The following is a 12,915-nucleotide window of genomic DNA, read 5'->3' as shown; positions in this document are numbered from 1 at the left end:
ATTCAATAAAGTAGTTTTACCAGCACCAGAAGCACCCATTAAAGCAGTAACCTGGCCAGGTTTAACCCAACCATCAACTTCATTCAAGATGATACGATCTTCCTTTTTAATTTTAACTTGATAAGTTAATTTTCGCCAATGGAAGATATTACCAGATTCTGGAAGATTATTTTCCATTAGAGCGTCACTGTCTTCGTCATCATCATTTTCAATTGCAGGAGATTTTTCGATTTCACCAGTTTCAATATCTTGAACTTTTTCTGAACCATTCAATTGGTTTTGTTTCTTAATCTTTTTCAAAGCAGATCTTTGAAAGACCAAAATTTCACCCTTTTGCATGGCACCTTTATTATATTCACAAATAACGAGATAAATAATAAGGAAAGCAAAAGCAAAAACCACCACAATCCCCCAATTTCTCCATTTATGATGATTGTAGTATTTAAATGCAGTGTTAATATAATTATCACCATTAACTTTTGAATCACCAGGATTAGAACCAACAACCGAACAAATAAAATGGTCACCAGAAGTTGGATAACCTGGACCAGTAGGGACATATTGGGAACATGGGAAATCACGGCCATGGAATTCATTTGCAATTAAAGCTTCGAAAGCGTAAGCAAGAGGATCTAAATAATTAATCCATCTTGACCAACCATGCATTTTTGGAGTTGGAACAACGAACCCAGTATACATAGAAAGAGCCATTAAAACAATTGAAGCAGGTAACAAGGCAGTTTGTAAACTTTTAGTAGCAGCACCCAAAGTTCTAAATATATGGGACATTGCTAACGTAGCAGTGAAGTTATAAAGTAAGTAAGTGAAGAAAGCACTTGGCGTTCTTTTGAAATTAACCATGAAATACAAAACCAAATTAAAAGCAAAACAAATTAAAAGCTTAGCTGGTAATTCCGTAACAATTGAAGCCAAAGCATCAGCCGAAGGATGATATAAAGCGTAAGTTTTATGTTTTTCCACAATTGGTCTAGCTTCATAAAGAGAGAAAATCTCCAAAAGGGAAGAGAAAGAGTTAAACAAGACAGCAAAGAACATAGCAGCAGTTCTATGAAAGAAGGAATTAGTGTTAAACTTCATATTATAAAAAATAGAAGCAACAATTAAACTCATTGCCGTATTACCAAAGATTGAAAATAAAGTGATTGAAGGATCACCTTTAGTTCTTTTAATATTTCTCCCCATGATATATTTGATTTGTAAACCGAAAGAAACAGTGAATGGGGAGGCAGGTCTTGCCTTCTTAGATTGTCTTGAATGATGAGATTCTTTCAAGGCCAAAGCTTTATTTTCAGATTTAATTTGGTTTTCATAGTCACCAATATCATTTAATAATTGAGATCTATCATTAGAGTTTTGCCAATAGTCATAAAATTCCTTAGGGGTTCTAGGGACTTTATCTTCAAACCCAGGTTTAACCACTCTTTCAGCAGGATTAGTTAAGGAGGTAAGGAAATCAGCGGTAGTTTGTCTATCCGGACATTCATAACCCATTTTTAAGAAGTAATCTTTAGCGTCAGTAGCCGAACCGAAAAAGATTTGATAACCTTCGTATAAAAGAATAACTTTATCGAATAAATCATAGGCGTCTTGAGAACATTGGTAAATTGCAATCAAGGGGGTAGTTTTTTCGATTTCCACAGAAGTTTTCAAAGCACGAATGAATTCAAGAGCGGTAGCGGAGTCCAAACCTCTAGTTGAGTTATCCCAACACTGAATCAAGGCTTTACTTAAAGTAACTTCAGCGATTGAAACTCTTTTACGTTCACCCCCCGAAACCCCACGAATGAAATCATTACCTACTTTAGTATTTCTAGTATGGGATAAACCATAAGTGGCCATGACAACATCGGCCATGAATCTAGCATAGGTTTCGCGATCCACGCCTACTGGTCTGTTAGAAGGAGTTCTCAATTTAGCAGCAAATTCCAAAGTATCACCGACTGATAAATGAGGGAAATGAGCTTCGGTTTCAGCACAATAAACCACATCACCACGATAGTGGTTTTTAATTTCCGAAGGGGATAAACCGTCGTAAGAGAGTTGGGAGTTTTGATCGATATGGAAACCATGAGTTTGATTAGCCAAGGTTTTCAAAAAAGTAGAGCAACCAGCACCGGGTCTCCCAAGGACCACGGTTAACTCACCGGGTCTAATCAACCCATCCATTGGTTTCAAGATATCGAATTGCTTTGATTCATCTTGTTTACTGAAGAAATTCAAGACTTCACCGGTGTATTTTTGGAAAACATTACCGACATTAGATTGGAAATCAGCATCCGAAGCTTTACCGTAGGCTCTTAAATCTTTATAATAAACCCCAAGCGAGGTTGGCTTATAATATTCTGGATCTTTCGAAACAAACGATCTGAAATTCTTCACCCAATATTTGGAGTCGAAGTCTGGGCTTTCTGGGTCTAATCTTGGATCAGTAATATCAACCATTGGATTATTCCCGGGGGCAATGGATGAATTTTGAGAATGCCTTGACACATTGGTTAATGTTCTGACTAGCTGTTGAACCTCCTGGTGGGCTTCACTAGTGTATCCACGATAATTATCAGTTTCATGTTCGTTAATTGAGTTGGAGACTTTTTCAGAATCCTGACTAATTGAAGACATGATTGATTAATGATGGAAGAATAGTAGAAGAGAACAACTGCATTTGGCCTTCTTTTATAATGTCGACGAACTGACTTATCGGATTTTACAAGTCATCATTCGATCAACGGTTGGCGGAGGATAAGTTGATGCTACCGAAGGCCCCAGACCTGCTGCAGCATTTTTGGCTGAAAAAAAGGTGAAGCCGTTATCCGGGGCGGAAGCTTCCTGGGTGCTGGACACCCTGCCGTTCCGAAAGATAAATAAACACGTAAACAAACCACGTCACACGAGCACTAACCCGTACATTTGAGAGAGAAGTTGATGAGATGGTAGATGGTAGATGGTAGATAGTGAATTGTAGATGATATATAATGAATTGTAGATGATATATAATGAATTGTAGATGATAGATGGCAGATGGTAGATGGTAGATAGTAAATTGTAGATGATAGATGGGTATACACGAGTATCTGGATGTTCATTTGATTAGTCGATTATTTGAGCTCATTCGAGTAGGAATGCCTCTGTGCGCTGGACAGGGAAGAGCAATTACAAGAAATAGTAAAGCACGGCGGCTCATCAAATTCAGCCAGTGGCCTTTACAGGGCTGAAGCCAACCTGGGATACTCCATCAACAAAGTCGACCCTGGCATCTGATAACGAAGGCGCGGCTGAATACAAAAGCAGCAATGGGCGGTACGGGTGTGCGACCCATGCAGCGAATATCCCCCCAAAAGTCTTCATCTGAGGCATCCCGGGTATACCGACTGTACACTGACTAGACCTAGAAATAGCATGCTATACCTAATAACATACGATCCCAACATCCTCCTTAGCATCCTCCGAAACATCCTCCTAAATGACATCTGTACAAACACTGTACAACTGTACAACTGTACAACTGTACAACTGTACAAACAAACAAACTGTCAACTAAGGCAACGGTGAACCCCACGAAGCACGTGGTGGGTGGTGTGCGGGTGTTTGCTGTATGAAGTCTTATGAAGCCACCCACACGTGTGTTACGTAAGCAGCATGGTCCCAAAATGAGATCTGTGTTTCAGATAAAGCAAGACAACCACGGGGAAAACGTGGTACACCATTGAAATTGACACCTTTTTTTCAAAAAAATATCAACATTTTTATTACTTCGTTATCAGTGAAACACTCCAGTTTGACGGGACCATAAAAAGGTTGGGAAATATATAACTAATATTCATTGCGCACAACACCGGGAATTTCTGGCAGGTTTTTTTTTCTTTTTTTCGTGCTTTTTTTTTTTTTCTTTTCTCTTTTTAATTCTTGCTAAAACTATTAACTAGATGATTAAGATAATGTCGAGTATGAGTCCCACCAGAACCATACATGGATCCAGTAGCAGTTCGCCACTACGAAAGGAGAGGATGCTGAGTAGTGAACCTCGATCTCCAGGAATAAGATTGGGGACTTCGCAATCATCGAATCCATTCACCAAGATCGATCCATACTTGAATCAGTACTTAAATCTACATCCAACCAAACAAAATGAACACCAGATATATTTCAATAGCATCATCAAAAGTAAGAAAGTCAAGCAGTATGAGCTATACTCCAAGTATCTTGTACATAAGTCGCCGTTAGTATCGATTCCATCGCCAATTTCCACATACCAGCATAAACAACCTCATCAACAATATATCCATAAAAAAATTAGTCCAATAATACCGGCCAAACAAAGTTTGCAAATACCCATAAGTCAATCACCCAAAAAAATCAAGCTCACCCCAGAAATTACCCCAATAACGAATAAATTTAATGAAAAAATCGACCAGGTAGAACCCAAAATAGAAAAAGTTCCAAACAATTTCATGAATTGTTCAATTGATATTTTGATCATACTCATCTCCAGAATGGTACAATCGTTAATAACACTAAATGATAAACAGGTACCATCATCGATATCAAACCCGTATTCTTCAAATGAAAATGCGAAAAAAGTTCTTACTAGATATCATTCAAGAACACCACCCTCGATATCAACTTTTACTTACTTGACTAGATTATCGAAATTCAATAATTTTAATCCGGCTACTCTACTAACTACAATCTACTATATTGACTTATTATCGCATAATTATCAACCCTTCTTCACTCTAAACAGTTGGACCGTACACCGGTTTTTATTGGTTGCTACCATGTTGGCTCAAAAATCAATGGAGGATTTTTTTTATACCAATGATCATTATGCAAAAGTTGGTGGGGTGGCCATTAATGAGTTGAATTGTTTGGAAATCGATTTCTTAAACCGGGTCGATTGGCGATTAATCCCGGCAAAACATTTATCCAACGGTAAAAGATCGATTAAAGATTGTAAAAGCGTTTTGGATTTATATTATAATCAATTAATCTTATTAATGGGTAAAAATACCAATAGTTTATTCGAAGATTCAAATATCATCTACACCAATGAAAAAAGTGACCTGGACGAAGATGACGATGAGTCAATGGATGATATAAATGATGATTTTTACGAACATGATAAATATAATAACCAAGGCTTTGCCATTGATGGCAGTTCAAGCCCCCATTTGAAAAGAAGTTATTCTAGGTTTAATAATAAATAGATAAAAGTTTCCCGTTTCACTTCTTCATTTGTAAGCAATCTGTCCCGTTATGCCCTTTTTCCTATCGGATACCGTTATTCCCTTTAATGTCGGATCTAATGGAGGAGTAGTTTACTTGATATCATCGCTTATGAAGTGCGGGCCGGCCGAGACTTCCCAAAACGGACGTCTCGCCCGAAGTGGAATGCGTTGCATTTCTATCAAAAAAAGAAAAAACGGTATTGCTATTGATGGCCAGTACGGCTAACCATCCGATATATATATATACATATATGTTTAAGCACATTCCAGGGTATTTTGTTGCACTAGTTATTCTATAAATCATGTCTGCAATGGAACATGGTAGTTCAATCAACTCGGATGAAAATCCTGCTGATTACCACCCTTCTCATCAATTCGTGGTTGATCCTCAAGCTGAAAATAATGACGATGACTTAGAACAAGGCGAAAGATTGCAATTGGTTAGAACAGTCACTTCCAATCACAATGATGTGTTGGCAAGATTGGAAACATTGTCCAGAGAGTTGTCTAAACGTACTGCCAGTGATGGTGAAATCAAAATTGACCCAGAAGACTTTGATTTGCAACGGATATTACAATCAATTTCCCATGTTAGCCACAGACAAGGAGTCAAGCCCCGTTACTCCGGGATTTCTTTTGAAAACTTGACGCTTAATGGGATTGACCAGTCCTTTTCATTACAACCAACCATTGGTGACATTTTGAAAGGCCCCGTTTCAATTGTTCGAAATATCAAAGCTGCTAAGAATACCCCCCATACCGCTGTTTTGAAAAATTTCAATGGTTATGCTAAAAAGGGCGAAATGGTTTTGGCTCTTGGTAGACCCGGGGCCGGTTGCTCCTCCTTATTAAAAGCATTGAGTGGTACCGATTTGGATTTATACACGGGGTTGGAAGGTGATATTGAATACGATGGTATCCCCCATAAGGAAATGTTGAAATCTTTCAAATCTGATCTTATTTATAACCCTGAATTGGATACTCATTTCCCTCATTTAACCGTGGAAGAAACTTTGAAATTTGCCATAGCTTGTAAAACTCCTCGTTTAAGAGTTAATGATGTTTCGAGAAATGATTTCATTAATGCCGGGTTGGAAATCTTGGCTACTGTGTTTGGTTTAAGACATACTTATCATACTAAGGTTGGTAACGATTTTGTTAGAGGGATCTCTGGTGGTGAACGTAAAAGAGTCTCAATTGCTGAAGCTTTGGCTTGTCGTGGTTCCATCTATTGTTGGGATAATGCCACGAGAGGTTTGGATGCTTCAACTGCTTTGGAATACGCTAGAGCAATTAGAACTTCAACCAATCTCTTGAAGACTACCGCTTTTGTCACCATTTATCAAGCCGGGGAAAATATTTATGAAGTTTTCGATAAAGTTACCGTTTTATATAAAGGTAGACAAGTTTATTTTGGTCCTGCTAAAGAAGCTAAAGCTTATTTTGAAAATATGGGATTCCAATGTCCTCCAAGACAATCTACCGCTGAATTTTTAACTGCTGTTACTGATCCAATTGGTCGTTTCCCTAAACCAGGTTTTGAAAATAAAGTTCCAAACACTGCTGACGAATTCGAAGATTATTGGTTAAATTCTCCGGAATTTAAACGTTTACAACAAGAAATTGCTGATTATAAATCTTCAGTGGCAAAAGATCATACTAAAGACCTTTATCATCAATCAATTAAACAAGAAAAAATGAAAGGTCAAAGAAAGAATTCAAAATTTACAATTAATTACATGGAACAATTGAAATTATGTACCATTCGTGGTTTTCAAAATATTAAAGGTGATAAAGCTTATACTGTTACCAAAGTTTTGGCTGCTTTATGTCAAGGTTTGATTGCTGGTTCTCTTTATTATAATACCCCTGAAACAGTCACTGGTGCTTTCTCAAGAGGTGGTGTGGTTTTCTTTGCTGCTTTATATGTTTCTTTAATGTCTTTAGCTGAAGTTTCGGCTGCTTTTGGTAGTAGACCAATCTTAATGAAACAAAAAAATTATTCCTTATATCATCCATCTGCCCATGCAATTGCAAACACTGTTACTTCGGTTCCGGTTAATTTATTCATTACCATTATCTTTGTGGTTGTGCTTTATTTCTTATCTAATTTGGCTAGAGAAGCAGGTAAGTTCTTTATTTGTCTTTTATTCATCTTTTTGCTATCTTTAACAATGTCTGCTATGTTTAATGCAATTAGTTCAATTAATAAAACCATCTCTGCTGCTAATGGTATGGCTGGTATCTTGGTTTTGGCTACTTTAATGTATTCTTCTTATATGATTCAACGTCCTTCTATGCATCCTTGGTTTAAATGGATTTCTTATATCGATCCTCTTTTGTATGCTTTTGAAGCAATTATTGCTACTGAATTTCATGGACGTAAAATGGCTTGTGATGGTAGTTATTTAATTCCTTCTGGACCTGATTATGCAAATGCTCCAAATTCTGCTAGATCTTGTGCTTTTGTTGGTTCGGAACCTGGACAAACTTGGGTCGATGGTGACCGTTATTTGAAAGTGGCTTACACTTATAGTTTCACTCATGTTTGGAGAAACTTTGGTATTTTGATTGGGTTTTTGGCTTTCTTTTTATTCATTAACGCTGTGGGTGTTGAATACATTAGACCAATCTCCGGTGGTGGTGACCGCTTGATTTACTTAAGAGGTAAAGTACCAGACACTGTTGTTTTACCATCAGAGAAAAACCCAGAAGATATTGAAAGTAATGGTACTGCTATTGAAAAATCAAACTCTTTGGAAAAAATAAGTGAAAATGGTGATTCAAATAAAAAAGATGAGGCTTTACAAGACTTGAAATCAAAGGACTTGTTTGTTTGGAAAAATGTTGATTATGTCATTCAATATGATGGTAATGATCGTAAACTTTTGGATTCAGTTTCTGGTTATTGTATTCCTGGTACATTGACTGCTTTAATGGGTGAATCTGGTGCTGGTAAAACTACTTTATTGAATACTTTAGCACAAAGAATTGATACCGGGGTGGTTACTGGTGATATGTTGGTCAATGGCAAACCTTTAGATATGTCCTTTAGTAGACGTACTGGTTATGTCCAACAACAAGATATTCATGTTTCTGAAACTACTGTCAGAGAAGCTTTGGTTTTCGCAGCCAGATTAAGAAGATCTAATGATGTTAGTGATGCTGAAAAAGTAGACTATGTTGAAAAAATTATTGAGGTTCTTGATATGGGCAGCTATGCAGATGCTATTGTCGGTCAATTAGGTTCTGGTCTTAATGTTGAGCAACGTAAAAAGTTATCAATTGGTGTTGAATTGGTTGCTAAACCTTCTTTACTTTTATTTTTGGATGAACCTACATCTGGTTTGGACTCCCAATCTGCCTGGGCTATCGTTAAGTTACTTCGAGAATTAGCCGCTGCTGGTCAATCTATTTTATGTACTATTCACCAGCCTTCAGCTACTTTATTCGAAGAATTTGATCGTTTGTTGCTATTGAGAAAAGGTGGTCAAACTGTTTATTTCGGTGACATTGGTAGACACTCAAGAGTAATTTTAGATTACTTCGAAAGAAATGGTGCCAGACATTGTAATGACAACGAAAACCCTGCTGAATATATTTTAGAAGCTATCGGTGCTGGTGCAACTGCTGTTGTTGATCGTGATTGGTTTCAAATTTGGCAAGATTCCCCAGAAAATGCTGAAAACATGCGTGTTTTAGAACAATTACTTGAAGACTCTTCGAAGAACGGTAATTCTGATAGTTTATCTAAGGAAGAAATTAAACAATTACTGAAACCTTATGCTACTCCAGTTTATTATCAATTCTGGCATGTTTTATATAGAAATGCCCTTATGTTCTGGAGAAATCCTGAATATTTGGTTTCAAAGTTGGGCTTAATGACTGTAGCTGGTTTATTTATTGGTTTTACTTTCTTTGGTCTTAAACATTCTGTTACCGGTATGCAAAACGGTATGTTTGCTTCATTTTTAGCTGTTGTTGTCTCTGCACCTGTTATCAATCAAATTCAAGAACAAGCTATTAAAGGTCGTGATATTTTTGAAGGTCGTGAAAAGTTATCCAAGACCTATCACTGGTCTTTGATGATGCTTAGTCAATTCCTTAATGAAATACCATATATTTTCTTTGCTGCTGCAGTTATGTTCGTTTCATTATACTTTCCAACTCAAGCTGATACTTCTGGTCCTCATGCTGGTGTATTTTATTTGACTCAAGGTATATTTGTCCAATTATATATTTTAAGTTTTGGTTTATTACTATTATATATTGCTCCGAACTTGGAATCTGCAGCTGTTTTGGTTTCATTCTTCTATACATTCATTGTTGCTTTTAGTGGTGTTGTTCAACCAACTAGTTTAATGCCTGGTTTCTGGACTTTTATGTATAAAGTCAGTCCTTATACTTATCTTATTCAAAACTTGATCAGTTCAATTTTACATGATCGTGAAGTTAAATGTGCAGAGACTGAGTTGGCAATTTTCAGACCACCAGATGGTAAGACTTGTCAAGAGTATGCTGGAGATTTTGTTAAAAAAGCCGGTGGTTATTTAGACGACCCAAGTTCTACTACACTGTGTGGATACTGTCAATACAAAGTAGCAGATGAATACTTGGCAACCATTGGTGCCAAATATTCTTACAGATGGAGAAATATTGGATTTTACTTCGTTTATATTATTTTTGATTTGGCTTTTGTTTTAATCTTATACTGGCTCATTAGATATAGAAAGGGTTCGCTTTTGGCACCAATCAAGAATCTTATTGCATCTAAAAAGAGAAAAAATTAAGTTCGTTTTATTTATGACTGTGACTATGTTTAATATTTAAATTAATGTGTATATATAATAAATATAATAATAATAATTCGTACACGATTACAAAGTAAAAATTTGAATTCACACCTATATTTATAAGCACATAATGTGCTGGAAACAACGTATATACTAAAGTAAGGAAAAAAAATAAAGAGTTCAGTGAAACTTGGTCATAATCAAAGTTAAAAAAAAAAATAAGAAATGAAAAATACTCATCGTAAGCAGTCATGAAAGATAGTGATTGGTTTATTAAGAAAAAACTAATGCATTAAACCAAATATTAACCATGACAACTTTCAAAATATTTCAACAATGATCAATCTCATAATTCAGTAAAATATAGAAAAAAAAAAGAGTAATAAAGAAAAGTCTAGCTAAAAAAAATTGACGACAGTTTATTGAGGTTTAAGTAATTCAAAGGAACAGCAAAGAGCTTTATCAACACTCATTACTGCACCATAATTATTGAACTCACCACAATAATTAGGAGCAGAAAAGATTGTAACTAATTTACGTTTATTGAAGAACTCATAACCGTCTTCAACAACCATATGACCTCTGACAATTAAATCCATATTGAATTTTGATAAGAAATAATCCACATGTTTTTTACCAAAACAATAAGAAACCCCACGATCATTTTTAGGCCAATTAGCAAGGCTAAAAGATTTAATCAGAGAATCAGGATCTGACCATAATAAATCTGCTAGTAAACCTTTATCGGGGATATCAGTAGGACGTTTAATATTTTCAATTTGGTTAAAATTGGTTAATTCTGGGGATAAACCTCCATGAATACAAAAAATTTTATCGTTGATAGTGGCGGCAATTGGTAAAGTATTAAATACATCAACAAAATTTTTCCAAAGTTTATGAGATCCAGTGATAAGGGGTAAACGACGTTTACATTCATCATAAAATCCATAAATTTTAGTAATATTTGCTGATTCATGATTACCTCTCAACATGAAGAAATTTTCCGGGTATTTAATTTTATAACAAAGTAATAATAACATTGTTTCTAAAGATTTACAACCACGATCAACATAATCACCCAAAAATAAATAATTTGTATAGGGAGGGTAACCACAGGCATTAAAGATACGAATCAAATCATGAAATTGACCATGAATATCACCCACGATTTTAACTGGAGGTGATAATCTTAATAAAGTTGGTTGATCCAAAAAGATGGATCTAGACTTTGATAAGATGTATTTAATTTCATTGGAAGTTATTGGTAACTTATCCTTTGAGCGACGAGAATTTGAAGAATAACCACCCAAAGGTTTTTTCATACCGATTTCTAATAAACGGTCAATGATTAAATCAATGTCAATTTCCGATTTTTTTGAATTCAGAGGAATTAAAGGTGGGGAAGAAGAATTTGAAGAGCAAGCTGAAGAAGAACGCTTAATCACTTGAGAATCCAAATCAGCTTTAGCAATAGCTTTAGCTTTTGTTATTGATTGACGTGATAAATTATTCTTCTTTGGAGAAGCCTTTTTAGGTTCAGGAGTTGATTCCAAAGATCTTTCCACAATTGGTTCTAAATTTTTATAATAATCTGAAACATCAAAATTTGTACCATCATTAGGTTTAGCAAAAGCCGCATTAGTAATGGTACCATTAACTGAAACGGTTGGAGAACCAGTAGAGCCAAACGAGGATAGCAGATCTTCATCTTTGGTATCATTTGTAGTAAATACCGGTGAAGCCAAAGTTGACGAAGAACTATCTAAAGAATTGCTGCAATCCGGAACCGATAAATTATTATTTGAAGTTAATAAACGAGCCATACTAAGGTTAATTTCAAGATCCAAGTCAGCATCATTTGAAGAACCTTTACTTAAACCATATTTACCCTTATTTTTAATATTATTATTTTTGGGAATCTTTTTAGGTGAACTACCACCAAAATTACTAGATTTCTTTATATCAGAATAAGATTCTGACAGACTTGATTTCTGATTACTAATTTGAGAAGGAGCATCCTGGGTTGGAATGCATTTTGAATTTGAAATGGAAATAGCTTTGGTTAAAGCAGAAGGAGCAGAAGAAGAAATAAAACCACCAGATTTAAGATTTCCGTCATTTTGAAGGTGGGTTTCGGGACGTTTTGTATAATTATTTAATTGAGATAGCGCGGGCGCTGACTCATCTGGTTCCAAGTCACCAGTACCAGAGGAAGCAGACAGAGTCAATCCTTGACCTGAAGATGAAGAGGTTGAGGTATTCGGTAGAGCATCATTCTTAGACGGGCTATTCCCCATTATATGAATATCTTACTAATTGCCTTTAAAATTAACTCAAATAAACAGCGGCAACAATCTAATTCCAAATTAAAAATTAGTTATACTAGTTATCTCTAACTATAAGGTCTTCTTCAATATGTTAAGCGTCTGATAAACTCTAAACGGAGTATTTCTATTCTTAAGAAGAGAAGACAACAAATAGAAAATTTCGTCGTATTGTATTATCAACTCCCTCACTATGAGGCCTCGCTTGTAGCAGCCCCCTATACTTTTTTGGTCTTGTGCACGCCGCTCTTTTTTTTTTCTTTTCTTTTTTCATTGATGGGGTCGTGTGCGCGGATAAATGGTCGTGTGCGTGTTGGGTGGTGCTTAAGCCCGAAGGTCGGCTCCGGTGTTTTTGCAGCCTTCACTAGATATATGTTTAAATATATTTCTATATATTTATATATATTTTTATATATTTATATATATTTATATATATTTATATATATTTTTATATATTTATATATATTTATATATATTTATATATATTTATATATATTTATATATATTAAATGTATTTATATATATTAAATGTATTTATATATATTAAATGTA

At 35.4% G+C, this 12,915-nt stretch overlaps 5 protein-coding genes across 5 annotated transcripts in view; 2 read left to right on the top strand and 3 right to left on the bottom strand.

Moving 5' to 3' along the window:
* The window catches only part of HYPBUDRAFT_162694 (pleiotropic drug resistance family ABC transporter), a gene marked incomplete at its 3' end in the record, with an annotated part of 4,486 nt that extends 1,782 nt beyond the window's left edge, over nucleotides 1–2,704 (bottom strand). The window contains exon 1 of the mRNA XM_020222583.1: nucleotides 1–2,704. This exon is cut by the window's left edge and continues 1,782 nt beyond it. Within this exon, the coding sequence (XP_020074949.1) occupies nucleotides 1–2,640 (2,640 nt within the window). The 5' untranslated portion in view covers nucleotides 2,641–2,704.
* Nucleotides 2,705–2,972: 268 nt separating this feature from the next.
* Nucleotides 2,973–3,772, bottom strand: HYPBUDRAFT_153496 (uncharacterized protein). Its single transcript, XM_020221574.1, has one exon. The coding sequence runs from the start codon at nucleotides 3,373–3,375 to the stop codon at nucleotides 3,208–3,210; it is 168 nt and encodes a 55-aa protein (XP_020074948.1). The 5' UTR covers nucleotides 3,376–3,772; the 3' UTR covers nucleotides 2,973–3,207.
* Nucleotides 3,773–4,025: 253 nt separating this feature from the next.
* HYPBUDRAFT_112165 (uncharacterized protein) lies at nucleotides 4,026–5,225 on the top strand (the record flags this gene model as incomplete). Its single annotated transcript, XM_020218886.1, has 1 exon — nucleotides 4,026–5,225. The coding sequence occupies one exon, from the start codon at nucleotides 4,026–4,028 to the stop codon at nucleotides 5,223–5,225; it is 1,200 nt and encodes a 399-aa protein (XP_020074947.1).
* A 332-nt stretch (nucleotides 5,226–5,557) lies between these two features.
* On the top strand, nucleotides 5,558–10,036 carry SNQ2 (ATP-binding cassette transporter; the record flags this gene model as incomplete). The annotated part of the gene is made up of 1 exon (XM_020218931.1): nucleotides 5,558–10,036. The coding sequence occupies one exon, from the start codon at nucleotides 5,558–5,560 to the stop codon at nucleotides 10,034–10,036; it is 4,479 nt and encodes a 1,492-aa protein (XP_020074946.1).
* A 422-nt stretch (nucleotides 10,037–10,458) lies between these two features.
* Nucleotides 10,459–12,491, bottom strand: SAL6 (Sal6p; the record flags this gene model as incomplete). Its single annotated transcript, XM_020222582.1, has 1 exon — nucleotides 10,459–12,491. Exon 1 carries the CDS (start codon nucleotides 12,334–12,336, stop codon nucleotides 10,459–10,461), a length of 1,878 nt encoding a protein of 625 aa, XP_020074945.1. The 5' UTR covers nucleotides 12,337–12,491.
* Nucleotides 12,492–12,915: the final 424 nt, after the last annotated feature.

This window comes from Hyphopichia burtonii (assembly GCF_001661395.1).
Source record: "Hyphopichia burtonii NRRL Y-1933 unplaced genomic scaffold HYPBUscaffold_6, whole genome shotgun sequence".
Classification (NCBI taxonomy): Eukaryota; Fungi; Ascomycota; class Pichiomycetes; order Serinales; family Debaryomycetaceae; genus Hyphopichia; species Hyphopichia burtonii.
The sequence above is the reverse complement of the archived record's forward strand: the minus strand, read 5'-3'. Positions and strand labels throughout refer to the sequence as shown.

Coding starts and splice junctions, on each gene's coding strand:
- HYPBUDRAFT_153496 (XM_020221574.1), bottom strand. CDS start 3,375: ATGCCTCAGATGAAGACTTTTGGGGGGATATTCGCTGCATGGGTCGCA.